Source organism: Centroberyx affinis, unplaced genomic scaffold (assembly GCF_046629955.1).
Source record: "Centroberyx affinis isolate AG114_WGS23_722 - 3 ecotype Tasmania unplaced genomic scaffold, CSIRO-AGI_Caff_v1 ptg000255l_1, whole genome shotgun sequence".
Lineage (NCBI taxonomy): Eukaryota > Metazoa > Chordata > Actinopteri > Beryciformes > Berycidae > Centroberyx > Centroberyx affinis.
The window spans coordinates 4006-29566 of record NW_027278937.1 but is presented as its reverse complement, the minus strand read 5'-3'; the positions used below and the strand labels follow the sequence as shown (position 1 = coordinate 29566).

Genomic DNA, 25561 nt, shown 5'->3' with positions numbered 1-25561 from the left:
GATGCAAGAGAAAGCGAGGGAGATTGACATTAAAGCACCGGTAGAAACTGATAGGGAGAGAGGGAAGAGGGGGAAGAGAGAGAGAGAGAGAGAGAGAGAGAGAGACTGAGACAGAAGATTAAGCGGGACAGCGAGAGACGGGGGAGTGTGCGAGGGTCTGCGTCGATGTCTGTCAAGTGAGAGCACGGGGAAGGAGGGAGGGAGCGATGCGGAGAGACAGATAGCAGAGTCAGAGAAATGAGAGGATTACAGCAGGAGGGCGCGAGGTGGGAATGTTCAACAACGCTCTCCCACACTGGCAGAGTTTCATCAGCCTGAAGAGGACTCGCCGTGCCCTGAGTCACAGCAGATGGCCGGCGCTGTCAAGTGTTAATAGAGGCGTGTAGCAGCCACTGCTGGTGGGAAAATCAGCCGATTCATCTAGTGACTGTAGATCCCCTCGGTCCAGACACTGGATAATGTTTTTTTTTTTTTTCTGCAGGTGTCAAACAGTGCAGTTCACACCAACTCAAAAAAGACAAATCAGTCGTCCGACACAAGAACCAGTAGAGGTTTTGCCCCTTTAATTCACAGCCTGTGTTGGATTTATTCATTTGTCACTTGGTCTGTCGCTAGATAAAAATGTCATTACTTCTTCTTTGGTTTATTGTGGCTGTGTGTGATTAAATGTTTTCCATTTGTGTGATCCATTTAAAGACATGAAAAATGACTTGCCTTCTTACCTCATTCAAACTATCATACCATACACCTATTTGACAATTTAAAAATGCCCCCCCCCCCCCCACACACACACACACACTTTATTTTCTTGTATTTCTATATCAAAATCTCATTACTTTTACTTCCTGGAAAACAGAAAATCTTTAATGGTGACATCATCGTGTACCAGGAAGCAATAAAAATTCCAACCAATAAAACCATCACAGATTTTTCACAATCAACAATCCCGCCCTTCCCATCAAATAAAACTGACAATTTTGAATGATCCCTCCCTGCATTATGTCCCGCCCCAATATCCTGTTTCAACAGGAAGTACATCACATTATGAAGCAAAATCCTCTCAAAGTGTGTTTTCATTGCGACTTTAAGGTGGAAGTGGACCTGTTGTCCACAGACAATGATGACACCCAGAGGGTCAAAAACGTTTTGTCCTTCTTGATTTATAAAACTTTTAAAAAATGTGCGATCCAATGTCTCCATATTGCATTATGCATGTCTGCCATTGGAACTGCCATTGGAGCAGCTCTCTGCTGGGCTAATTAGGCAGTGATTCTAATTACAGACAGAAAGAGACCAAAAGCAACTTTCTGCTGTGCCAGACACCCACCTGTCTGTCCAAATCAACGCACACACACACACACACACACACACCCTTGCTCTCATGGGAAGATATATTGGAAGAAGTCAATAGGATGTGAAGTCTCTCTCTAATTGCAAGAAAATCAGCAGTTAATGATCTTAAGTGGGCAAGGAGAGTAAATATAGTAATTTAAGAGAATTGATGTAGATAAGGAAGACAAAGACAGTTTTGTAAAGATCTTTTATTGAGGTATGTGGCCAACCAATGACTCTGAACTTACATCCATACACATAATTTACATTTTACAATCTCACAGGCATGAACATGAGATGCTACGTAAAACTATATAGGTGCAATGCAGGATGACAAACTGTCTCTATGGGTAAAATCAATAATCATTCCAGTTTTATTTTGATACCATTTGTGTCCAGGTCTGTCATATTGTTCATGCTGTCTGTCATTCCCAGTGTTTTTGCCATCTCTGCTCTGATTTTCAACATTAAAGACATCTGATAAACGCAGACAAACCAACAGTCCTTAGAATAAAGACGCCCATGGTGAAGTAAAGTTAGAAGGTAAAGTAGAAGACAATAGCAATCACTATTCAGGAGATTAAAAAGCAAACTTATTCAGATGACACAAAATAAAGTGCTAATTGCTTTATTACAAGAGGAAAAGCCTATTTGCCACAGTCGCTAAAGTCTTTCAGACATATAGAAATGGAGACTTAAAGAGGATCATTCTAGCTAGACTTCTGTGCTCAGAAAGGAAATATGAGCTAAACAATTTTGTTAATTGCAGTGCCGTTATCCTGTCGGTGCATTCTGTGCTCCAGTCCCACATTTTCTTCTTGTTCATGGTCTTCCACCAGTGGAGATTCATGCATCCTCTCTCTGGAGCCTGAATGTTAAATAAATAATCAATGAATGCGAGTCCAAATCATCAAGAGCTTACCTAGATACAGAAAAAAAAATGTGCCTTCCACTTGCTGTCAAATCTGACCAATCACACTGATGACACAGGACAAGAGAGGGCAAACAGGAGACGAGGATGGAGATGACAGGCTGGCATTTGATCAATGATGAATCAGGCACCCATGGGTCCAACAACACTACCTGCATGCAGACACTCTGATTCATAATGGCTCAGCAACTCGTGTCACTCCTCACTCCCTCTCTTTCTCATGTCTCCTTCCTCCAAGCTGCCAGTGCGACTTGGACTCCTTGTCACACTCAGAAAGATCCTCTCCATTGTGTTGTTTGGTTTTTTTTGGGTTTTTTTTTTCTTCTGGCAGACTGGCCCGGGTTTATTTCCCTGTGGTGAAGCGCTAGTGAAGGCATGTTAAAATGCAGTACAACACTTGCCACCCCCGCCGCAGCGCTGGAGCCGCTCTCTGCTAAACCAAACCATTTTAAGCCCTGAGATCTCCCTTATGTGAAAATAGGAAAACAGCTTTCACCACTTGTAAGTTTCCGCTTGTAAGATGTTGACACTTCGTTCGTTCAGCGTTCGCTACTACCAGCCGAACGAGTCGATGTAATCTTTTCATGGGAGACTCGCGATTCTCATGCCCCTCTTCCTGTGGTCTCATTTCTCCCGATTTTCTCCCATAATTTGATCAAATGTCAAAGTAAGTAAGTGATGTCATCATTTAGGTGTCAGCCTTGCCCAAATGTCCGTCCCCAAAAGTGTGTACTTGGGCGTGGCTTATACCCTAAATTAAGTCAGATTTACGAGGTCTATAGTCAACAAAATACATGAAAAATGCAGTCTCTATGGTTACATGATTAGTTCAGTGGTAGTTGGAGCCAAACGAGTTAGAAGAAAAAGCAAAACACCTGCAAGTTTCAGTCGTCATTGATGGACGTATTCACCTTTCTCAGTTTTAAAGGAAAGGGTTTGCCTTCTGCGGAGTTTGTCAAATTGGTTTCTGTGTGGAGCAATGAAACATCTGTCAATTGATTCATATTTTATCAGTAAAATAACTTTTTGCAAGAAATCAAAAGATGCAGTTTTTGTGCCAGCCTATATTTCATTGTTATTTTCCACATAAAAAAGTCACCAGAATGCAGGATATCTTAAAATTTACCAGGACCGCAAGACCGCCTACTTTGCTTCTGAAAATCTCCCTATTTCTGGACTGTCGGTGGTTATAATTCAGCCTGACGCTGTTGAGGATTTTAAGATTCTGTGTACTCGTTTCATCTGATTCTGCTGTCTGTCTGTCTGAATGACTGCAGCTTTCTGCGGCTGGCAGTGGTCGTCCTTGGCGAGCGGCTCACGTTGCGTACCAGTCAACATGACGCCGATACCAATCCCCAGCCCAGGAACCCTGATGTGAGCGGATAGGGACGAGCAGAGTGGGCAGAATAAAGAAAAGGACATTGATAGGAGCATCACTGACAAGAATCCTCTTACATGCAATATCAGCCGCTTCCAGGAGCAATTTTTTGAACAGGGGCCATTTTTTGAAGCCATATTTGAAGCATCTTTGATTTGTCTGACACTGATTTCTGATTTGAAAGATGGGAGAAGGCATAAACCTACAACAACACTACAGCACCGATGACCAACCAGAAGAGAAACAGTTCCTTCCTCAGAGCAGGAACAAAAACTGCGTAACTTCACACTCTATCTAAGACCTACAGCAAACCAAGTTGATTGGAAAACACATGTTCATTGGGGGAGGGGAAACCTTGGGCCAACGATGGTTCCAACTCTCTGTGGCTGTGTGTTTTTTCTGCCCAGTTCATCTGTGTTTGATCGGACTAATCAGTTGGAGAGGCTGCAGCTGTCATTAGCCCAAGGGAGTTGGGCAGGGTGACAGTGGTAGCTTGAAGTTCGGGGTGAGCCTGGGGAGATGGAAATGGAGGGATGAATGAGATGGCGATGTGCGCACAGAGCCTCAGATCTCCTCTATGGAGTCAGCCGGGACCAGCCCTCTCTTCTTCCCACTGCTCAGCTTCAGATAGTCCTCGCCGTCTTCTCGCTTCCCGACGCAGATCTGAGAGAGAGAGAGGGAGAGAGAGAGTTAGAAACAGAGCTGCACTTTCTTCTGAAACGTAACAGATACTCAGACATAACAGCAATTTTGTTTCCCCAAAAATATTTCTAAACATAATGAATTTGACACATTAACAGATCTTCAAAAACTTTTATATCTATTAGGAGAATTAACAGATATATCAATTTTGGTGGCAAAATATGTGACTAACTGCTGTAACCTTAGGGACAATCCAGCGGACTGAAGCTCCTATATGAAAAAAAAAGCACTCTTTGGAACCACTTTCAATGGCAGAAGATCTCTCTTCCTGCGAGACTTCGAACGTAATTTGTTTTGTTTACACAAGAAGTGAGTGAAGTTACTGTTGCTAACAGCTTTTTGTGCTGTTGATTTTCAGTGAACTTCACTAATGATAAAAAAATTTGTTGTCTGAGATTTTGTTTTCACAAGTTATGAATCTACACATAATAGCTACATAAAATAAAAACCAATACCAACTTTGTATTACTGAAATGTTTATCTTCATACTTTGGATAATGCTAATTGCCTATGATTACTTAACATACTGTATGTTAAAACGTTAGCATGTGCACCATACAGAGCTAAATACCAGGGACAGAGAAAGATTTTAGTGCCAATGCTCTCGTCAGATATTGGGTAAAGTCACCAATGGGCCAAACCACAGGCATCATTTACACTGGGATGATTTGGACATGTCCCCATCACTTTATGAAATGTTTGATTCTGTCTCCACCGCTTTTTAAACCTCCGTTAAGCGATGCAATCAGCCGCACCACAAACAGCCTTTCAGCACATGCAAATGAACCCTCAGTATTGTTGTTAGTTCCTGTCAAGAGAGATGCCACAGATAATCTGTGTCTCTTTCAGATAGACTGTGTGAGTCACCCAGCCAATAGAATACCTTCTGGACTGAAAATGACTGGTTGACCGGCGAGTATAGCAAAGCAGTCGGGGCAGGTGTGCGTGAGAAGGACGTAACTGGGGCGACTGTGGCGTAGCTGCCATGTCCGCTTATTATTAGTGACTTAGGACTTGAAAATATTGGCAGTTGCTTTTTTTTTTTAATGTTATTTACGTTTGTCCGCCTAATGCACAGAAAGCAAAACAGTGAGATGATCTCAGATGAAATACAAGCTGTCAATCATTCCCACCTGCTGCCAGCTCCGCTATCTGCACACACTGTAGCACAGAAACACAGAGCAGCCTCTCACTAACACCATCTCTCTCTCTCTCTCTTTCTCTCTCTCCTTCTCTCTCTCTCTCTGTCTGTCTCTGTCTCTCCTCGTCTCTCGTGCCAAGTGGTGTTTGATGTTAGCGGGTACAGCTGATGTTAGCAGGTACACAAGATGCCACCTACAAAATGGGCAGAATATCTATTTTCTGTTCTCGAGCTCGCCAATTGTTAGGGGCTGGTTTTTATTTATTGTTTTAACAGCGTACAATACAATCATGAGGTAAGACCACACTTGAGTGTGAGAAGGGTGTAGGCTACTAAATATAAAGACTGACATAAATACCTAAATGAATCAAATGAGTTACATTTTCACTGTTCATAAATTACTTTCACTCTTTATAGTGTAATCCAGTAAGTGAGAGAGGCAGAAAAAAATGGAGAACAAAAACATAAGAGCAGAACAAGACAGAAAACAGCAAGATAGTATTCCCGCACCTGAGCTTCCTTGACGGCCATGTGGCCCGTCCCCCGGCTGCCGTGGACGCCCTGGGTCACCCTCCACACCCTCTCTCCTGGCCGCACCCTCTGGACAAAGTTAGCAGGGAAGAAGCCAACCTTGTCGCCACTCTTGCCCTGGAAAACACAGGGGTGTAATACAGTAAACAACACCTATTATCCATGATATTAGGAATTTATGGTTCCATGATGACTTTCACGCTGCAAAAAATGTCTGTCCTCTGTCATTCAGACTTAGTGTTAAAATTTTGTTTTTCTTAAAGTGAAAATTTCCATTATTTGGGTGAGGTAATAGTTTGTTTCCAACATGAAGTCAAGAAGGCAGATCACTCGCATCAAGAAGATTCTTGAAATAAGTTGTTTTGCAATGGAAATATTGTGAAGTTATCTTAAGCTGTTGTCTCTCCATGCAGGCATATTTTCCCCACCTGTTTTAACAAAAATATGACTCACCAGTAGATGAAATGCCTTGTTAAGCTGAATACTTTTACAGAGCACCTGCACACCACTTTTGTTCGTTAGTGAACATACAAGACTTCATTAGAGAGCATCTCATTATGCAGCAATATTTTGCTGTTTATCACCCTGAAGCCTCCAGCTTTGATGTGCTTATAACTGATTCACAAAGTATACATTAGTAATGAACTGTTGATTCACAAAGTGTGAATAATTTAATGCTCCCTCGGAAAGGCAATGTTGATTTAAAGTGTTACTGCTTTACTTAAGCTATTAATTCTCCTGCCCAGTAGATATTGGCCCATTAACAGAGGATGTGCAGACTTTGTGCTTTAGCCAACAATCAGGGGTTAAGCCTGAGAGTGTCGCCTCTTTTCCTGTGACTGAGAGGAACACACACACATACATACACACACACACACACACACACACACACACACACACACACACACACACACACACACACACACACACATGCACGCACACATTTATTTCCATTGGGATTGAGTGAAGCTCATTGCAGACTCAATAAAGACCTCTTTGAGGTTGCAACACTACTTAAGTTCATTATGTTAAACTCTTTTAATAATTTTCAGAGGAAATTATGTTCTATTTCTATCTGTGACTGCCTGCATGTTTATGAGAAGCAAAAATGGAGCAGGTGTTATGCATTATTCACACAGGCACACAACGGATGGAAACACACACATTTCTGTACACTCAAACACACGTTGTGTACACAGGTACACAGGTATGCACAAAAATACACATGCACTCATGCGTGCAGCCACACTAACCAACACACATGTACACACACACACACACACACACACACACACACACACACACACATACACAGATGTGTGCCAATGATTTATTACCCACCTTCCACCACTCCTCATTAGAGTCGTCAGTGACCTGCACCCGATCACCGGGACTAGCGGAGATAAGACAAGATAGAAGATGAAAAAGAGGAGACATGAAGGGGAGGTGGGAGGAGAGGAGAGGAGGAGGGAGAGGAGACGAGAGAAGGATACACGATGGGGAGGTGAAGGAGGGAAAAGATAGAAAATGAGAGAGAGAAAGAAGGAGATAGAAGAGAGTGAGTGAGCGCACAAAAGATAACATTATCAAACCCCACACAGAAAGCTGTAGCAGCTATAGTAGCAACACTGAGACGGTTTAAGATGTAGATGAATCCCTCTGCCTCTCTGGAGGGCTGTCAGACCAAATGATACCAAAGTCATAAGGTCTACATGAAATACGACTCCGTAGCGACTACTGTAATGATGAAAGGTGGATCTGATCTGCAGCCAACCTGGTCTGCATGCAAATGATACTACCGGTTTTATGAGGAGCCTTGATAACGTTTCTTACAGACGCTGTACCCACTGTCCTAGATACACAGGCAGGCACTGCTGTCCCAATTGCACTCGTTCTGTATGTGGCGTCTCCTGGGTGTCTGCTCTCACTACTGCCCTATATGGTCATCCCTCACAAACACACACAAGTGTGCACACACATAAACTAGAGTTAGACCGATATATCTGGATGATATTGGCCTTTATTGAATATCGGCTATATATGATGGAGGCTCCTCCCTGACCACAGCTACATAAAAACCAACTGTAAAACCTGCAATAAAATTTGATTTCTTTGCACATTTCATTTATTCATTTAATTTAGTTTATATTTTCTGTAAATCAATTCTTCATTTAAAGGCCCAATGTACCCCAGAGCTTCCCTTAAGGAGCTGCTAACCCTAAAAAATAAATTCCACCTTGCCAAGCATAATTCTGGGGGAAACACTGATTACTTGTCATTTTTGTTGGCATGAAAATTGTCAAATTTAAAGATATTCAGTATCAGCACAAAATATCGACCATCATTGACCAAAAATATCGGCATTGGCCTTCGAAAACCCACATTGGTCGAATCGTAATGCTAACGCAGAAACACACTAGGACAAGCTCTCTTGCTTTCATTGGTTCCTTTAATTTGTACACTTACACTCCCCACTACTCACCTACTATACCCCCCCCAACACACACACACACACACACACAGTCAGACACACCCTGCCCTCGTTTTACTCCTCCCTCCTTCCTTTCTGCCTCCCTCCTCTCATCTCTTCCTCCTCCATCTTGCGTTCCATTCTCCTCTAAGTCTGCACTTGGCCTCATCCTTTCCTTCCTCCCTCTGTTTCTGTTTTGTCCCGTTCCCTCTTTGCCTACGATAATCTGAAGCTGTTGTCTCTCCATGCAGTCCCCCCCTTATGTCTGTTCGCCCTTTCATCTCTCATTTGTTCAGTATCTTTATCCTCTCCCCCTGCTGGGAACACGGCTCTGTAGCCAGCTCTACGTGGGGACAGTGATGGGCTCCGAGTTTATAATTAGTCGTCCTTAAGGGCGCCCCGGCACCGTCCTCTGCAGATGGTGGGGACATTTTCGTCCTGCAGAAACGACAGCCGCGGCAAAACACGGGGAGGGACAAACACACACGACAGCAACAGCAAGCACACGATTGCACGTACACACACACACACACACACAAAAGAGGCCCGCGGACACACATGCATACACGTGAAAATGCTTGCACACGCATGCACGGACAGTCTCTTAGGCTTTTACTCACTGTAGTTCCAGGTCATTCTGCTCCTGAGGCAGAAACTTGTAGAGTGCTACATAGGTGTGGATGGAGTGAACCTCAATACGCTTGGGCACCTAGACACAGGGAGACATGGACGGGGTAGGGGGTGGGGTGAGAGGGAGGGCAAGATTGGGAGGGAGTCAGACAGAAATACACAACCACTCTGAGGAGGAAAAACAACCCGGGATGACTAAAGAGGCAGATTAGGCCGGAGAAGGGAGTGGTACCTTCACACTGCTTTCCTCCGCAGGAGTCTGAGCTTGTCCACTGCCCCCGTTCTCCTCCTCGTCTATCTCATTCTCAGGGACCGAGGTGTCTGGCAGGGTGAGAAATTTGCTTAGAGAGTGCTAGTCACACACACACAAACACAAATGCACAGGCAATCAGGCATGCAATTTTTCACAACCGTGTACAGTCAATTTCCCTCTCTCTCTCTTTCTCTCTCTCTCTCACACACACACACATGCACACACACACAGGAAATCATATGCATGTAAAACCACAGATATACACATATGCATATGCAAATCCACAGAGAAGGAGACACAGGCACACAGCAGTGTTTACCCCCTGTCTCCTGAGTTATCTCTTCCTCCATGCTGCACTGTCTCTGCTCTCTCTCCTCACTCCCCTCCCCCTTGAGGAAAAAAGGGAAGAAAGAGGAAACATATCAGGATAGGGAGAAGAGCTGGCACCAGGAAGTCAAAAGAGGATACATTTGGGAGTGGGAGTAAAACTATCTCTCTCTTTTGAATTATTCAGGATGCACACAGTACAGATCAGTAGTTCTCGCTCTTCTAAAAGGCCTGCAAAACCAATACTATTGTTCACTTACTTATCTTATTGTTCTCATATATCTCAGATAGGGTTTTTGACCGATATGGGTTTTTGAGGACTGATACCGATATTTTCAGACTAAAACTGCTGATGTACCAATGTATCGGTCTAACCCCAATCTCAGATATATATCACTTCACTTCCATTTAACATTAAACCATAAGCTCAATTTGGAAATCATGTTGCCAGATAAGATTTGTATGCTGGTCAATCAGTGATGAAGTGAGGAAAACATAGACACTAAAATCATCCATGTGTCCCCAGTATATCTTTGCTTTAGTACTCCATGCTAACACTTTAAGATACACTAGCATTACTACAACTAGCGTTATCTCAGAAGTGGGAAAAATTATAGCAGGTATAAAGCTAGATGGTGAATAATCTTTAATGACATACGGCCACATTTTGTGTAGAAGATTGGTAAAATTTACACAAAATATGATATGAAGATAATATACTGTTTTGAACATCCAGGGACTATTTTCTCTGGTTCCATAGGAAGTGAAGGTGGTGGGCGACTAAAATCACTGCGCTGCGGATGAATATGTTGTTACTCACCAGAAATAAACCTGGTTACATCAGCTATATTGGGTTAATGATAGTCCACGTTAAAAATGTATGAATCTATAGGCCATATATTAAAAAACACCATTACTAAAAGGTCAGTCTTCTTATATTGGATAATACTATTTGCCTGCTATCACTCAGCATGGTGTATGCTAAAGTGTTAGCATGGAGCAAGCAATCTACTGGGGACACATGGATGATTTTGGTGTCCCATTACTTAATGGGTAAGTTGACCCACGGATCAATTTCCCAGAAACCTTCTGTATTTCTTAAACATACAGGACCCCACTGTCCCCTATCCCCGCCCAGAGGGTGATGTCATACCAGGCTGCGCGTTGGCGACTCTGACACACTGCCGAAACTGGAGCGGCTCATCTGCGCCAAGGACGTCCCGTAGCGCAAGGCGGCGTACACAGGGTCTACACGTGCCCGGCCGACCTCTGAAACCACACACACACACACAAGACATGTATGCCCACGGAGACACACACTTATATACATATTGAGTACATGCAAGTACGTATGCCTGCACGCTGCACACACAAACACAAAGACACACACCCACACTTTTACAAGTACCGTCCATCAGACATTGAGATTATGCTGTACATCATGACTATTCTGCCAATCTGGAGGAACCAGAGGGTCTAAATATAACTGTAGTAACTCAGTCAGTCCCAGACCAAAGTGACCCACTTAAGATCTGAGAGAGGATAGCAGCCAAAAGTAAAGGTGACATCAAGACAAGTCCAATAAAACTAGTTTTTATTTATTCATAGATTTATTTACTGGCACTATCTTTCAGTTTTAATAGAAGTAATATATCTGGGGCTGTAGTTGAGTGCGGGGAGTGACAAAGAGTGACTACAAGATGAGATTCAAAATATGGAAATCCTCAAAAAGCCTTCATCGTGGGATTTCATGTTGATGGCAGAGCTACAACATATTGGAGTAAGGAATTAGGTTTTTTGCTGCCTGTTTCCATCCAGCTCAACACTAGCTGAATGGAGGCTGGATAGACTTTTCTGCAAGGCCAGATGTGCTGTGTGTGTGTGTGTGTGTGTGTGTGTGTGTGTGTGTCTGTGCAGGCTGAAGTCATGGTGATTTGCTGTTTCATATAAAAACCAGTGCTCCGTGTTTTCGACAGGCAGAATGAAAAATTTAACAGAAATTCTGCACCAGGAAATTCTAACGTGTGGCTGGCCAAAGTGGTTGGACGTGATAAAGCTCATTGGTGCTCACTGCGCTCTAGACACAAATTGAGTGTAGCAGTCTGAAACAGCATCCAGAGACCATACTCTTCCTCTTTGCTATAAAAAAGACTATGTATTTTTACATAGTCTGTGACTTCGGGCATCCTTTTGAGCGCAGAAACCGGCAGAAACCTTTTTAAGGTGAATTCTGGATGTGATAAAGCTTCATCTATCTTCATCCATCATTCATACCTACCTTCGTCTACCTTCACCCCTCATCACTCCAGTTGTCTTTTGCAGCAACCAAACAATGAGCCAAATTGTTTCTTAACAGCCACAGTCCAACCTGTGACTAATATCTCAACCTCATGGTCTTACTACTGAAACAGGTAACCCTAACCCTAACCCTGCTTTAACCCTAACTTTTTCACTGCTGTCACTCTTGCCTAAAATTGACCAAAACCTACCCTTGCTTACTGGTTAAAAAAATCCATCAGTGCAATTTGCAGTGAGTGAGATTTGAACTGGCATTGCAAGGTTTCAAGCACCAATTGCTAACTACTTACCTAATGCAGTTATTCAGCACTCACCCTTATAAAAGAGGTTTTATGTGTCACTCCAACCTGCTTTCAGGAGCAGTGGTCTTAAATTCATACCAAAACGTGGTGCATATACATTTGTGCGCACATACATGAGCACACTATTTTACGAGTGTTTTTGTTAACATAATGAGAACAGTTTGCAGTGTGTGTGTGTGTGTGTCTGCATATGTATGGCAGGTTACAGGCTCAGCTGGCCCTGGCAGAGGCCCAGGCGTCATGGTGCGACGCTTGAGGTGATGATGGAGCTGTAGGTTAATTGAGCCCTGATTCATGGATAGTACAAGGAATTGACAGCATGAGGTGCTAGCCCATATTCGGTGAGGAATGCAGTATGTGAGGTGAAGGACAATCTCTCTCTCTCTCTCACACATGCACACACCTGTTCATTTAAATGCAGGGCAAAGCAATCTCTGAATACATACAGAAAAGAAGAACAAATTCAGCTCTTGGAGGCCGGTGGACGCTCTAAAAACCGTCTTCATCGGCACAGAAAAAGCAACGTGTTTTAGCCGAAAGCCTTCATCAGGGTTACATGACAGAGAGACAATGGATCTTAAAGTCATAATGAACAGTATTTCAATGGTGAACAGAACAAACATGGAAAGTGACTCAGAGCTTTATGCATAATGATAATCCTGAGCTTTCACAAATTCCAGATTCTTCAAAATGGATAAATTACAGCCACTGGGACACGACCGCGGTGTCTTTGGAAAGGGAAACAGGGTTTTCACTGCTGCACCATGTTGCTACTCATGTCACTTTGAGAGTTGTGAAATTGCAGGTTTTATATGATTGGAGGAGGGGAGGGTATGTGATGGTATTATTGGTTGGTATTTTTATATACAACAACTTGTACGCCCTGAAGTAACCACTTAAAATATTCTGTTTTCTAGGAAGTAAAAGTAATGGGATTTTGTTATTAAAACATGCTAATTTCTTTTTTCTTTTTTCTTTTTTTTTTTTTTTACATTTTTTGGGCATTTATTGTTAAATAGGTGTTATGATAAGGAGAATTAGCTAGGACTTAGACCAATCAGAAAATAGGCAACATGTCAAAGTTGTCTGTCAAAATGTGTGGGAGTACACAGTGAAGCTTTAAACCTACTACATATAGGCCCACACACAATCAATCAATACCATACATCTAAGGATAATAAAAACATAAGCATTAGAACTTCAAAAATCATTCACATTAAAATCTTTGTTCAAACCATTAGAGCACAGACTTCGTCCAATGGCCTCCAAGAGAAGCTGAGTTTCTTCTTCCTTTCCATTCTTTTTTCTTGCTGTTTATACAGTAGGCTACACACACACATTTTTCACGGGGGAAAGAAATCTGAAAACAAACTTAAACAATATACAAGAGCAACATCGCAAAAACAAAGACACAGAGACACGCATGCTTCCGCACAAACAAACCAATGCACACACACACACACACACACACACACACACACACACACACACACACACACACACACACACACACTGCCAGGTATGCTCACCTTGGCTCGGCTGGACTTCCTTGACGACAGCCAGTTGGTCGTTGACGAGCATCGGCGAGCTGAAGTTCCGCTTGAACGCCCCGGACTAATGGAGGAGAGGTGAAACCAGGATGATTTTCCATCCCCATTACTTCCTGTTTATAGACTGAGCTGGTGGGAAACTGCCTCTGTGTAGCAATTCTAGGACATTAATGGAGTCGTTTTAAAGCTACTGAATTGGAAACACAGCGAGACAGACTGATAGTCAGTGAGGCATGCGGGACACTGTCGTAGAGCGAGAGTTTAATTTCTGCCACCAAGTCACCAAATCAAGCTCGGAAACATCACTGTTGCCTTTCTTTGCTGCTGATTGTGAACCTGCACCAGTCCCACCTACCAGAACGCTCGCTACTGCTGACCGCTCACTTGTACGCACACCCAGGCTGTCACACACAGGCACAGATGTGTGTGTGTGTGTGTGTGTGTGTGTGTGTGTGTGTGTGTGTGTGCCCACACTTTTGCAATTTCACACTGAATTAATCACAGTGACTGTTTCAGCTGAGATATCGACTTTGCCCTGACTTGCAGATGAGCTACTTGCTTTGTCATAATATGGTGAAGAGAGTAATACACTGTGGATCAATGGTATGAACGTCTTTGTTCCTATGAAGATGCTTTTTCTATCAATCCCTACCTCAATCCCCTACCAACCTCCGTCTCCCTCTCTCTCTCTCTTTGTGTGCTTCTCCATTAAACTGCACTGAACCCTTTTAAACCCCCTGCTCTTCAAATTTTCCAAGTGGCTTTCAGAAGGTCTCGCCTCTCGCTGCATGCCAATGTCCTCTGCCCCGCACCAGAGGATAAACACAAAGATCAAGCCGGGTTTTAGATGGATATCCAGTGTTTCAGGCTGCTCCCCAAAGGGAAGGCGATGTCCACTGATTAATGGCTCAGTTTCAGCCACATCAGCGCTATCTCTTCACATACGCTGACCGAAGACGACATTCTGCCCTTTACCATATGTATCTGGTTTCTGTTAGCATTTTCACTTGAATTGCACGCATGGCTGAGACCTTAAGAAAGACAGACTCAGCCCCCAGGCCAAGACTGCACGAGTCCCAAGTCTGTGTGTGCATGGATGCATAGCTGTGTGCAGTGATGTAATGGTAAGGTAATACTTGGCAACATTTTCATATAAATAAATGTCTGTTTTACTACTCTATGAATGATTGATATAACACAGTTGTGATTTGACCTACTGTATACCCAGGTCATGAAAGATTTAACTTTGCTGTTCTGAACACTGGTAGCTCTTTCCTGGGAAAAATCCTCTGGTGCAAAGGAAGTGATGTGTTTTATGTTTCTCGTTTGTTTGGAATAAATAGAAGAAGATCTGAGTTGTTAGCATGAGCAGCGATAGCCACCATGGCAGACAGAGAAAAGAGCGCCACCTACAGAAACTCAAATGGCATCAACAGAAAATCCAAGAAGAAAGCCCTCACAGTACTGGACACACTGTTTGATTGACAGGTGATCTCTGGGACGTGCAGTGCAGAAACACCACAGCAATGAGCGCTTAGCAACAAAGGAAATAAAAAGGAGGGTAAACTAAGAGCTTCAGTTGATGACTATCATGCGGAAAACAACCACCATTAAGAACAAAAATCAGTTATATTTTCAGAAAAGAATTATTATGCTTGTTCCCCCCTTATAAGATCCTATTTTCATATGACTTCCATCAGTTTGATACTATGTACCTAAATGTTTAGCCTACCATAAATTTATCTCATGAAGATTTATATCAGACTGATGACGGTGAGTAAATTCTATTCTGCAAATAAAAAGTTGGGTAAACAGAGTTTTGGTGGATTTTCCCCTCCACTACATCCCTGTGTGTGTATGTGTGTGTGTGTGTGTGTGTGTGTGTGTATGTGTGTGTGTACATGCGCAAGCAAATCTTGGCAGCAAACGCACCTTCCCGTGACACGGCTGCTGCGATAGCTCTGAAGTGCACCACAGGTGAGCAGCCATCTTGCAAGTTTTACATCGAAGAGCTTGTTTGGAGTTACCTGCGGAGAGAGAGGGAGACGGGAGAGTGAGAGTGGAAGATGCAGACAGGAAGCGGCGGTGAAGAGGACGACACAGCAGGCTGCAGAGACACAAACAGGCGAGGAAGCGCTAATAAACAAAAGTGGCCTCAGATCATACAGGCAGGTTCCTCTCCGCTCAGGTAGAGAGTTTAATCAAGCGCGCTGGAGTCTGGAAAGCAGCTGGAGATATTTCAGTCATAATCGATTTGGCTTTGAGTCATCCAGTTTTCATCTCTCCTGCCACGTGCCTCGGTGATAAAAGCTCATTAAGTATTGAAATGTTTTCTGCTCATTCTTTCGCTAATGCGAATTCCTCTGTTCTGTATTGCACATTTTTAAGATTAAGGGGTTGAGTCCATGTTTATTCCCCCAAAAAAGCAAGATATGTTTCTGGTTTTATTGGTGATGGGGATTATATCCACTGGTCTGTGACTGAGCAAAGCCAATACACAAACAACAAACAAACAAATTGGGTGGCTCGATGGAAATACTGCTTTTACTTTGACCAAGAAAGAACATTTGTTCTCCTTCGCTGGCTTAACAAGGAGACGGAGCTCGGTCTGGGCACGGGGGCCGTAATGAAATACAGCTAGACTGGTGCATTACAAAAATAAAACCATGATGTGTGCAAAATAAAGCGCTGGAGCACAAACAGGAGGAGGAGCAGGACGGGGTCTGTAATCAATCATGGTGACGGGAAGTAGATGTAGCAGAGAGGAAGTGCCTGGTCTGGGCCTGCTGCCGCCACACGAGCAGCACATCATGGATAAAAGCGTTCACACACCTGCAGCACAGCAACTTCTGTTCATCCAATGATTTCTTCAGTTATAAACACTGTACTGCCATTGCTCTGAATGTGAAGTGTAACTTTACCTGTGTGAGGTTGCAAATATCCATCGTAAAACAAGTCATTTAGTCTAGTATTGAGTTTTAAAATCTTGTTTTCCTTAAAACAAGTGAAAAATATCTGCCAATGAGGTGAGATAATTTCACTTCTTTTTAATACAGTTTCACCTGTTTCAAGAGTTTTCTTAAACAAGTGACACTATCTTGATCGTCTACAGGATTCATCTACATCTCGTCTATCGGACCTTTGCTACAGCAGCTTTTAAGATTCAAAACTAGACCAAATGACTTGTTGATGGATATTTTTTGCTGTAGTGATGTAAGCTGCAGGTAAGGTCTAACATGTTTAACGGTCTTACTGATAATAGGCGGTGTCTCTCTCCATAAAACAACAGTCAGTTTACCATCTGCACTAGATGAGAAGCCAAGTTAACAAGGATAGAGGGGCCAGAAATATTGTGAACACTGCGGCGGAGCTTTCTTGGCTCGGAAAGCAAAGAGAGTCCTGGGAGTAGATTCAGCACCTTACCCACTATCATGTGCTTGCAGTGCTGGCAGTTGGTGGGCTTGCGAAAAACATGCTCCTGGAAACAGTGGGTTATCTGAGGCCTGGGAGGCTTGGTGGGCAGCGACGGGGAAAGGCTGAGGGAGGGGGAGTGGGAGCAGAGGGACGGGTTCGGGCTGAGCGACGGCGAGATGGACGGTGAGCGGTCGCCGACGAGAGGAGAGCCGGGCAGCAGCGGCGGGGACGGAGGCGGCGGGTCGGTGATGAAGTCCGGGGGTAGACGGGCATCGCTGTAGGACCTTTGGAAGAAGTTCTCCACGCTCTTGCTGCGCATGATGGTCTTGAAAGACAGTGAGCGTTTCAGTCTCTGGAGCTACGCACACACACACACACACACACACACACACACACACACATAAACACACATTGAGACAGAGAGAAAGAAGGGGAGAGGGGGGGGGGAGAAATACACTAAGAATAAACAATGGACAAAGCAAGAACACTGCGCTGCGCTTTGGTACGATAACAAGTGTCCAATACACCCTCAGGAAATCACAGGCAATATACCAGCATCCATAAACGCAACACTCTGTTCTGATGTGCACACCGTGGGGAAAGAGGATGACTCATGAAATATAATAACATCTCATAAGGAAACAACACAATAAAAGCGCCACTACCCGTATGTTCCGCCTAGTGAGAACAGGCGTTTGTTTTGCACAATCACATTTAACAGGGTTGCCTGTGCGTCTGGGCCGTGGTTAAACAAGATAAGCCCTTTCTTTGAGAACACCCATGGTTGTATGTATTGAGGAGCGGCGTGTGTAAACGGCATTTCCTTGGTATCGGTGGCAGAGGGCTCCGGTGATGAAAAGAAACAAGACAGTTTACACAGCCTTATCTTCTATCAACAGCCTATCCTCGGGGCTCCTAATCTGATGGAGCAGCTTCATGGTTCCCACTATACACACAGGGCCTATGGAGCACTTTACCTCATTGGGCAGGGCTGCTCCCTATACAGTATATGGCAGTGATTCGCAGCCTTTTTCATATCAAGGACCCCTCATGTAGTACACATTAGGCCCACGGACCCCCATTTGACACAAATCTGAGAATATTTTTATTGTTAGATACGACTTTGTCCAGAATTCCATGACTATCTGTATTCTAGGTAGAGAGATAACCATTCATAATTTTGCTGTGGACCCCCTGGAAACCCCTCAAGGTCCCAGTGGTGGTCCCCGGACCCCACATTGAGAACCACTGCCCTATGGCCTTCACGATGTACACACACACACACACACGCCTGTAAATGTACAACAACATCGCATGACATGTTACTGTATCCCTCTGCTGTAAACTGACGTGACTAGCCTCGCTTGTATCTTATTAGCTGTATTGATCAAACGGTCCCGGATGATTGATGGCCGCTGCATTTCAACAGCCGAACAATCAACCGACAAAACATCACATCAATGACCATCACTCCTGTACACTCTGCTCTCAGCATCCACCTAGCATTGATTGGCTAGATAAACGCCTGTCCCCTGACACTCGCCCCTGGCTCTGGGTACAGAGAGGATGATGCCGGATTCCCCCGGGGGAAGCGGGTTATTTGTTACCGACATGCAGTGGCAGGGTGGGGGGGGGATGGGGCGGTGGGAGGGTGTGGCCCCATCGCCGGGGAAGAATGGATCAGCATAGACAGACAGGCAGACAGATAATCAGTAGGCCACAGAGCCTCCCTGTGCACACACTCTGTCTGTCTGCCTGTCTGTGCTCCAAACATAATCACTTTACAGGGAGATGCTGTTTACAGCTCTGTGTCCCTGGGAATAACAGATGAAAACAGTTTGTCTGTCACTGCATGTGTGTGTGTATGTATGTGTGTGTGTGTGTGTGTGTGTGTGTGTGTGTGTGTGTGTGTGTGTGTGTGTGAAGGACAAAGACACAAATGGAGGTGTAGCAAGAAATACAGAGAGAGAGACAAAGAGTAAGGACGTAATTGAGTGTGGGTTTGCATACTCCACATCCCTTACATATTTTGTGAAACACCCTATCAGATTACACGGATGAAGGCGGGCTGTGCTGCAGAAATGTCAGTTTTAGTAGCAGTTTTATTATTTTTGCGCCATGAGCTATGAGCGCACGGCCACCGCTGATGTTGTTCTCTCTGTTCTGCCAATTTTCTATCGTGTGCTGATGACACAAAGACGCTTTGACACACGTGTTCCCAAGTTCTCACAGGTTTGCGCTGAGCTCTCTCTCTCTCTCTCGCTCTCTCTCTCTCTCTCTCTCTCTCTCTATCAGAGCAGATGAGTGTTGGCATGGCAGCTCGAGCTGCGCTAGAGCACGTGTCTCAATTACAGCTAATCGAATCAGCTGTGTGTCTGTGTGTGCGAGCTTGAAAATAATTCCTGTTAACTTGCATTTTAAAATTTGCTGAGAGGGTCACGCTTCTGAGGCAAAGCCAACGTGACGCCACATTTGATCCAGGCCATCGGCACATACAGTATCCAATCGTATCCATCGTGTGTATCATCTCATTCCAGTCGCTGTGATGAGTGGGATGTCTTGTAGATGAGGATGAGTCAGAGTGAGGCAGACTTCACTACAAATGATATCCTTGGTAGGATGTGTGATAGTCCAATATGCAATATTGATCCCCTGCAATTTCATGATAATATCTGGCTAGTGCAGAGGGAACTGCCTCAGAGAGAGAGAGAGAGAGAGAGAGAGAGAGAGAGAGAGAGAGAGAGACAGAGAGAGACAGAGAGAGTGAGACTGCTGTCCTCCATCTCTCCACTCACTGCTGACATGTCATGGCACTCTATCAAGCTCCAGTAAAGAGTGAGATAGAGCACAGTTGTATATGGAAGGCAGGGGGTTCAGGAAGATATGTGACTAGCATTGGAATAAAACAGGTAAGAAAAAAAAAACACAAAACAGTGCATACAAGTGCAAAAGTCGCCTAGACACACATGCTTACACACACGCACGCATACACACACATGCACACAAACACACACTCACACATTCGTCATGACTGTTTACTAATTTATACTTATTTATGAGATGCTTGCAGTACAGAGTAGCTATGTGAAAAACTTGCGGTATGCTCTGGAACAGTTACAGCTCCAGTGACGCACAGATCAATCTGCTAAGTTTCAAATCTGTTGTTTTGCAGCGTTTGAGCTGCTGAAAGTTCCCCAACCCCCAAAAAAGACTTTAGTTTTGCATGCTAGTGTTTATCTCTCAACAAATTATTTATGTGACTCACAGATGACTCACGACGGCATGTAAAATGCATAACGTTGCTCAGATTTACGTGCACCTGCACTGTCAATATCCTCCAAGCAGCACAAATCCCACTAATGTAGACCAGAGGCGGACTTGCTGTCTCAGTGGAGGCATAATTGCCCGTGTTTGTCACCTCTTCGATCCATACACCAGCCCCCATACATTCTCACATGTACATAAATGTCCAAAATCAATGCTGTATTGAGGGATCAACAGGCTATATGACTGGCCATAATTCAGTGAAGCAGCTTTAAAATGTGATTCTTCCTCTCTCCGTCAGAATTCATTGGGCCCAGCCGGAGATATACGGGATGTTCCAGCGTGCCCAGAGGTCAAGACTGAGCAACAAAGGCTTGGTCCCACTGTAAATGCAATGATAAACACCCTCCTGGCTATAATAATGATTTATTGTAGACTGTGTTAGAGGATTCACCCAATACAAACAATGTCAAAGGGAATAGCTAATTCACTAACTCCAGGTATTTCATCTTTTTAGAGGCTGTAGGAGGGATGGCAGGGTGTAACAGTGCGGTGAAGACACTGTTTCCTGGCTCGATTCAGTTCTAGGTCATCAAAGAAAATAATGTGGTTCCAGACGACATCATCATCCTCAGGTACTAGGTGCATGATTTATTTGGGGATCAAATTCTTCATGTCTTTGTCGCACAGCTTGCATTGTAGGCGGGTGATGTAAAACTGAAATAGGGAAAGAGTGGGAAATGGTTGCAATTGAAGAGAGGCAAAAGGAGAGCCAATAAGCTTTATTATAGACGCCCAGAAATATGAGGAAAAAATCACGAGGACAGACTGAAAAAACACTAATAGAAAATGTCAGCGCAAAGAGCGCTAACGCTTTTGTTCTTTATCATTACAAGGAGGAAAAAAGAGAGGGTATGTGAACTAGTTTCACGTCCCAACATTTCCCTGCTTGACTAAAGTTACTCATTATGCATGGCAGACAGGCAGATTCCCACTTTGAATGTGAGATAAGAGATGCATAATCACACACAGCTTCCACCGCGCTGTCCTTATCGCACATGCATGAGCACACACACCACACACACACACACACACCACACCACACACTTCTTTCCCTCTCTCTCCCTTTGTCAGTTAGCTACTGTGCTTGGTTTAATGGAAGCAAAGCTCTTTGTAAAATAGTAGTCTCTGTTCCAACCACTTTCCTTGCCACTATGCAATCCCCCTCCCAATCTCAGTGGAGCCCTTCATCCTCGCCCACATTCACCTAACCCATCAGCTTCGCCCCGGCAACTCATCATCCAGCCATTTCACTCACCCAATCACTGTCCTCACACCAGAGCCCAGGGCAGAATACAATGGCTGTCAATCTCACACAGAGGGGGGATGCTATTTCTGAATGAGCAACAGAGGTGACAAATATCTCCCGAACAGATACTTTTCTTCCCCTTGTTAGTGATGCACAATAAAAGCATAGACGCAGCGAATGTGTGGCAGTTTCTTCTGGCTACATGTATTGTGTCCAGCTCACACCCTTCTGACGATGCAACCAAAGTGTCACATCAATTTTCATCACAGCAGTGAAGGTGTTACATTAATTAATGAAGACCTTGGCCCTCTTCAACTAACTCCCCTGCTCAAGTCTGTCGAATCTGTGTTATCCCCCTGTATCTGAAGAGAAAACACAACCAGGTGAGTGGACTTTGTGTGTGTGTGTGGTCTCAACAAAGAAGTTTCCATTAAAGCCTCTATCTAAATAAATAACACCCAATCTTTAAGAGATCACATTAGCTCTAATGTGGTGAGAACATAAACACCAAAATCATCCATGTGTCCCCGGTAGATCATTTTCCTTTAGCATACACTATGTTGAGTGACAGTAGGGTAGTGGCATGATCGAAAGTCAGAACACTGACCTTTTGCTGATAAAAAGTTGTTAGTGTTTTATATTATATTTCCAGTAGATTCATAATTTTTTTAAATGAAATATCTTTTAACTCAATAAAGCTGATGTAAACAGGTCTATTTTTAATTATTCCAGATAAGCAACCACATTTTCATCTGCAGCGCAATGATTTCTAGCTGTACACATCTCCTGTTGCCCGCCATATTCACTTAAACAGTAAAGTAATTCCTGTTTGTTCAAAACAGTGCATTATTTTTATAGCATATTTTGTGTAAATTTTACCAATCAACACAAAGCTGTCAAGACTTGGGCACATATCAATTAAGATTACTTAGCATTTAGCTTTAGAGCTGCTACAACTTCTCATTTTCTCACTTTTGAGATAATGCTAGTCGCCTACTATCACTCAACATAGTGTATATTAATGTGTTAGCATGGAGCACTGGAGTGAGCAATCTACCAGGGACACATTGAGGATTTTGGTGCCTGTGTTCTTATCACTTAACAGGTAAGTTGGCCAATCTCCCAAAACCTTCCTGGATTCCTGTATTCCTTTAAGGCTCCTATATCTCCCCTCCCTATATCTGTGTTCGGCTTAGAGAAAAGCTTCACCTGTGCACTTTGATTACAGAAGAGGCACCTGAAGCGTCAACAGGCCTGGGAGTTTGTGCGGCTCTGAGCGAGGAGCGACACTAGTGGCTGATGGCTGCCGCTCAGGCATCTCATCTGCTCCTCCACACACACACACTTCTGCCAGCCTTGGCAATGGACCACAGTACATCGCTGGGTGCCAGGGAGAGAGTCCTTACTTCCTTCCCACTTAATCCTCTGGCACCATCTCCCACTATTTTTTATTTAAATTTGTGATATCCATCTATATGGGAAATTTGCTGCAGGCGGATTTCAGGGAGCATCTGTTATCACAGCAAGTCACTCCCTTTCTCTCCCTGTCATCCTTATCTAATTTAAAAAAAAAAAAAAACATGGACACGTTGGTGTAGCTATGCCTCTGATTAGATCCCTTCACGAAAATTAAACCCCGAGGCTCCTTTTTCACTTGATTAAGTGTTTAAAATAGAGATGGACAACTAGATGGGTTTATAGACGGGTTTATAGACGGATAGTACTGAGGTAGCTGCAGTGAATATGTGCATTTGAAGAAGACTGTCTCCTGAACCTCGGCATCTCCTGGGACCAGACCTTGGTGTTCATGTCAGAGCGAAGCTGATATTTACTGCGATATCCTCCTAATAGATTCCTTAATAGACTCCTATGGGTGCAGATTCGCGTTGACCCTTTAGTGGCTGGGTTATTGAATCCCAGGCATTTAAAGGGAGCTCAAATGATATGACAATTAACCTTTCACCTTATTAAAGAGCGTCTGAGAGCCAATCCAGGGACATGAGTGTTGAAGGTCAGAGAGTCAAATCAATTTGACATAGAGACGCGGAATCGCAGCCTCAGTCTATCTGGAGAGCGGAGAGAGACAACAATAAGGAACAGAGCTGGTGATTGAATGGCCGGGGTGATGAGTGTGTAGCGTCTAAATGGTGATGTTGTGGTAGAGTCATGGCAGAGGGTGAATCATGTGAATACCAATCAGTCCTGCTTGGCACTGACTCTCCCTCTGGAGTCTCCTTCCCAGCATCTGGTGGTGAGGCTTGGTCTTGCCGAGTGGGGGAACAAAAACGATGCTCAAGCGATAGTAAAATGGCAAGAAACGATGCAGACGTTTACATGCGTCTCACTACAGGGCATCGAGTATTCAGATGAAATGCTGAGGTGATGCAATCAGCTGACGGAGTAGGTGGCTGTGCGGAAGCGTGACTTTGCTGTGAACAGTATGTATGTGTGTGTTTGTGTGTGTTTGTGTGTGTGTGTGTGTGGGCGGAGAGGGCCGGCGTTAGGGTGAGACAAAAACTTGGCTGAAGGAAAGTTGTATCAAGTGCTTAGGCCTAATGAATCAAGTGTTGTAAAAGCATTCCATCTGAAAAGCAGACATTCACAAACCTTTCACGGCTACTGCCCTCGGGGGCGAGCTCTTGAAATCTCTTTTCATACAGTCGTGTGTCAATGACTTAAATGGAATCATAAGGACACTTTGTGAGGATGGCTGAGGCAGAGCTACACAGCCTGTTGTGCATGTTAAACTCAAACTGAACAGGCTAAAGAGAAAAATTGTAGCCATTCTGACAGTTACATCTCTGCTTATTGTAGTGTGATTACCTTACAACTTGCTTGCAGGGTTGCAGAAACAGTTATTATTTGACACAATGTGCATGAACGTGCAGCGATGTAGTGGGGGAAAAAAAGGGAAACCATGAACTAGTCATCACCATAAGGCAAAGAATCACCAGTATTAACATAAAACATTCATTTCAGAATAGCCTTAATTTATGTATGATCCATCTCTTATGTAACTTCCACCTGATACTCCTTATTATAATGTATTATGTGAATTTATACTGCAAAGATTCATTGTAAGCACTATTTGACAAAGAAAAAGGTGGGTAGATAAGGGTGGGTTTAGTCTGCATTAAATCTGTGTGTGTGTGTGTGTGTGTGTGTGTGTGAGAGAGAGAGAGAGAGAGAGAGAGAGAGAGAGAGAGAGAGAGAGAGAGAGAGAGAGAGAGACAGACAGAGAGAGAGAGAGAGAGAGAGAGAGAGAGAGAGGAAACTGACATCAGACCTGACGTGAGAGGTTACAGCCGACACCTAGTGACGCACTCATGATGAATGCACCTGCAATCATGATGTATTAACATCAATATTAACAACAAATAAATGGGTGAATAAGAGTACAAAAATAGGCTGCATAACCACAAAACTATCGATTACAGGTAAAATAAATAAATAAATAAATAAATACGTTACACAGCCTGGCTTTATGAAATGATTCCTCCAAGGAGTGAAGGAAACTGGCTCTGCAAAGTTCATTGCCTGAATTAGAAGTCTAGGCTCCTTTCGCTGTATTCTTTAGAGATGCATGTATCGAACATTTTATTGGGGAAAAAACCCAAACAAATCAAAACTGTGTGTACTTGCCTTGGATGCCACCGGTTGGATGGACATGGTGCTTGGAGAGCGCTGGAGCTGCGGCTCGCTCTCCATCTCATTGTTCTCAGTCATCAT

The 25561-nt window shown here is 43.8% G+C and overlaps 1 protein-coding gene across 1 annotated transcript; it reads right to left on the bottom strand.

Annotated features, from left to right (window-relative positions):
* Positions 1 to 4205: 4205 nt before the first annotated feature.
* LOC139666464 (SH3 and cysteine-rich domain-containing protein 2-like) lies at positions 4206 to 25561 on the bottom strand. Its single transcript, XM_071545704.1, has 11 exons — positions 25475 to 25561; positions 17269 to 17617; positions 15778 to 15872; positions 13825 to 13909; positions 10849 to 10964; positions 9688 to 9757; positions 9348 to 9454; positions 9106 to 9194; positions 7357 to 7408; positions 5995 to 6132; positions 4206 to 4304 (listed from the first exon to the last, which is right to left on the bottom strand). The coding sequence occupies exons 1-11, from the start codon at positions 25559 to 25561 to the stop codon at positions 4206 to 4208; spliced, it is 1287 nt and encodes a 428-aa protein (XP_071401805.1).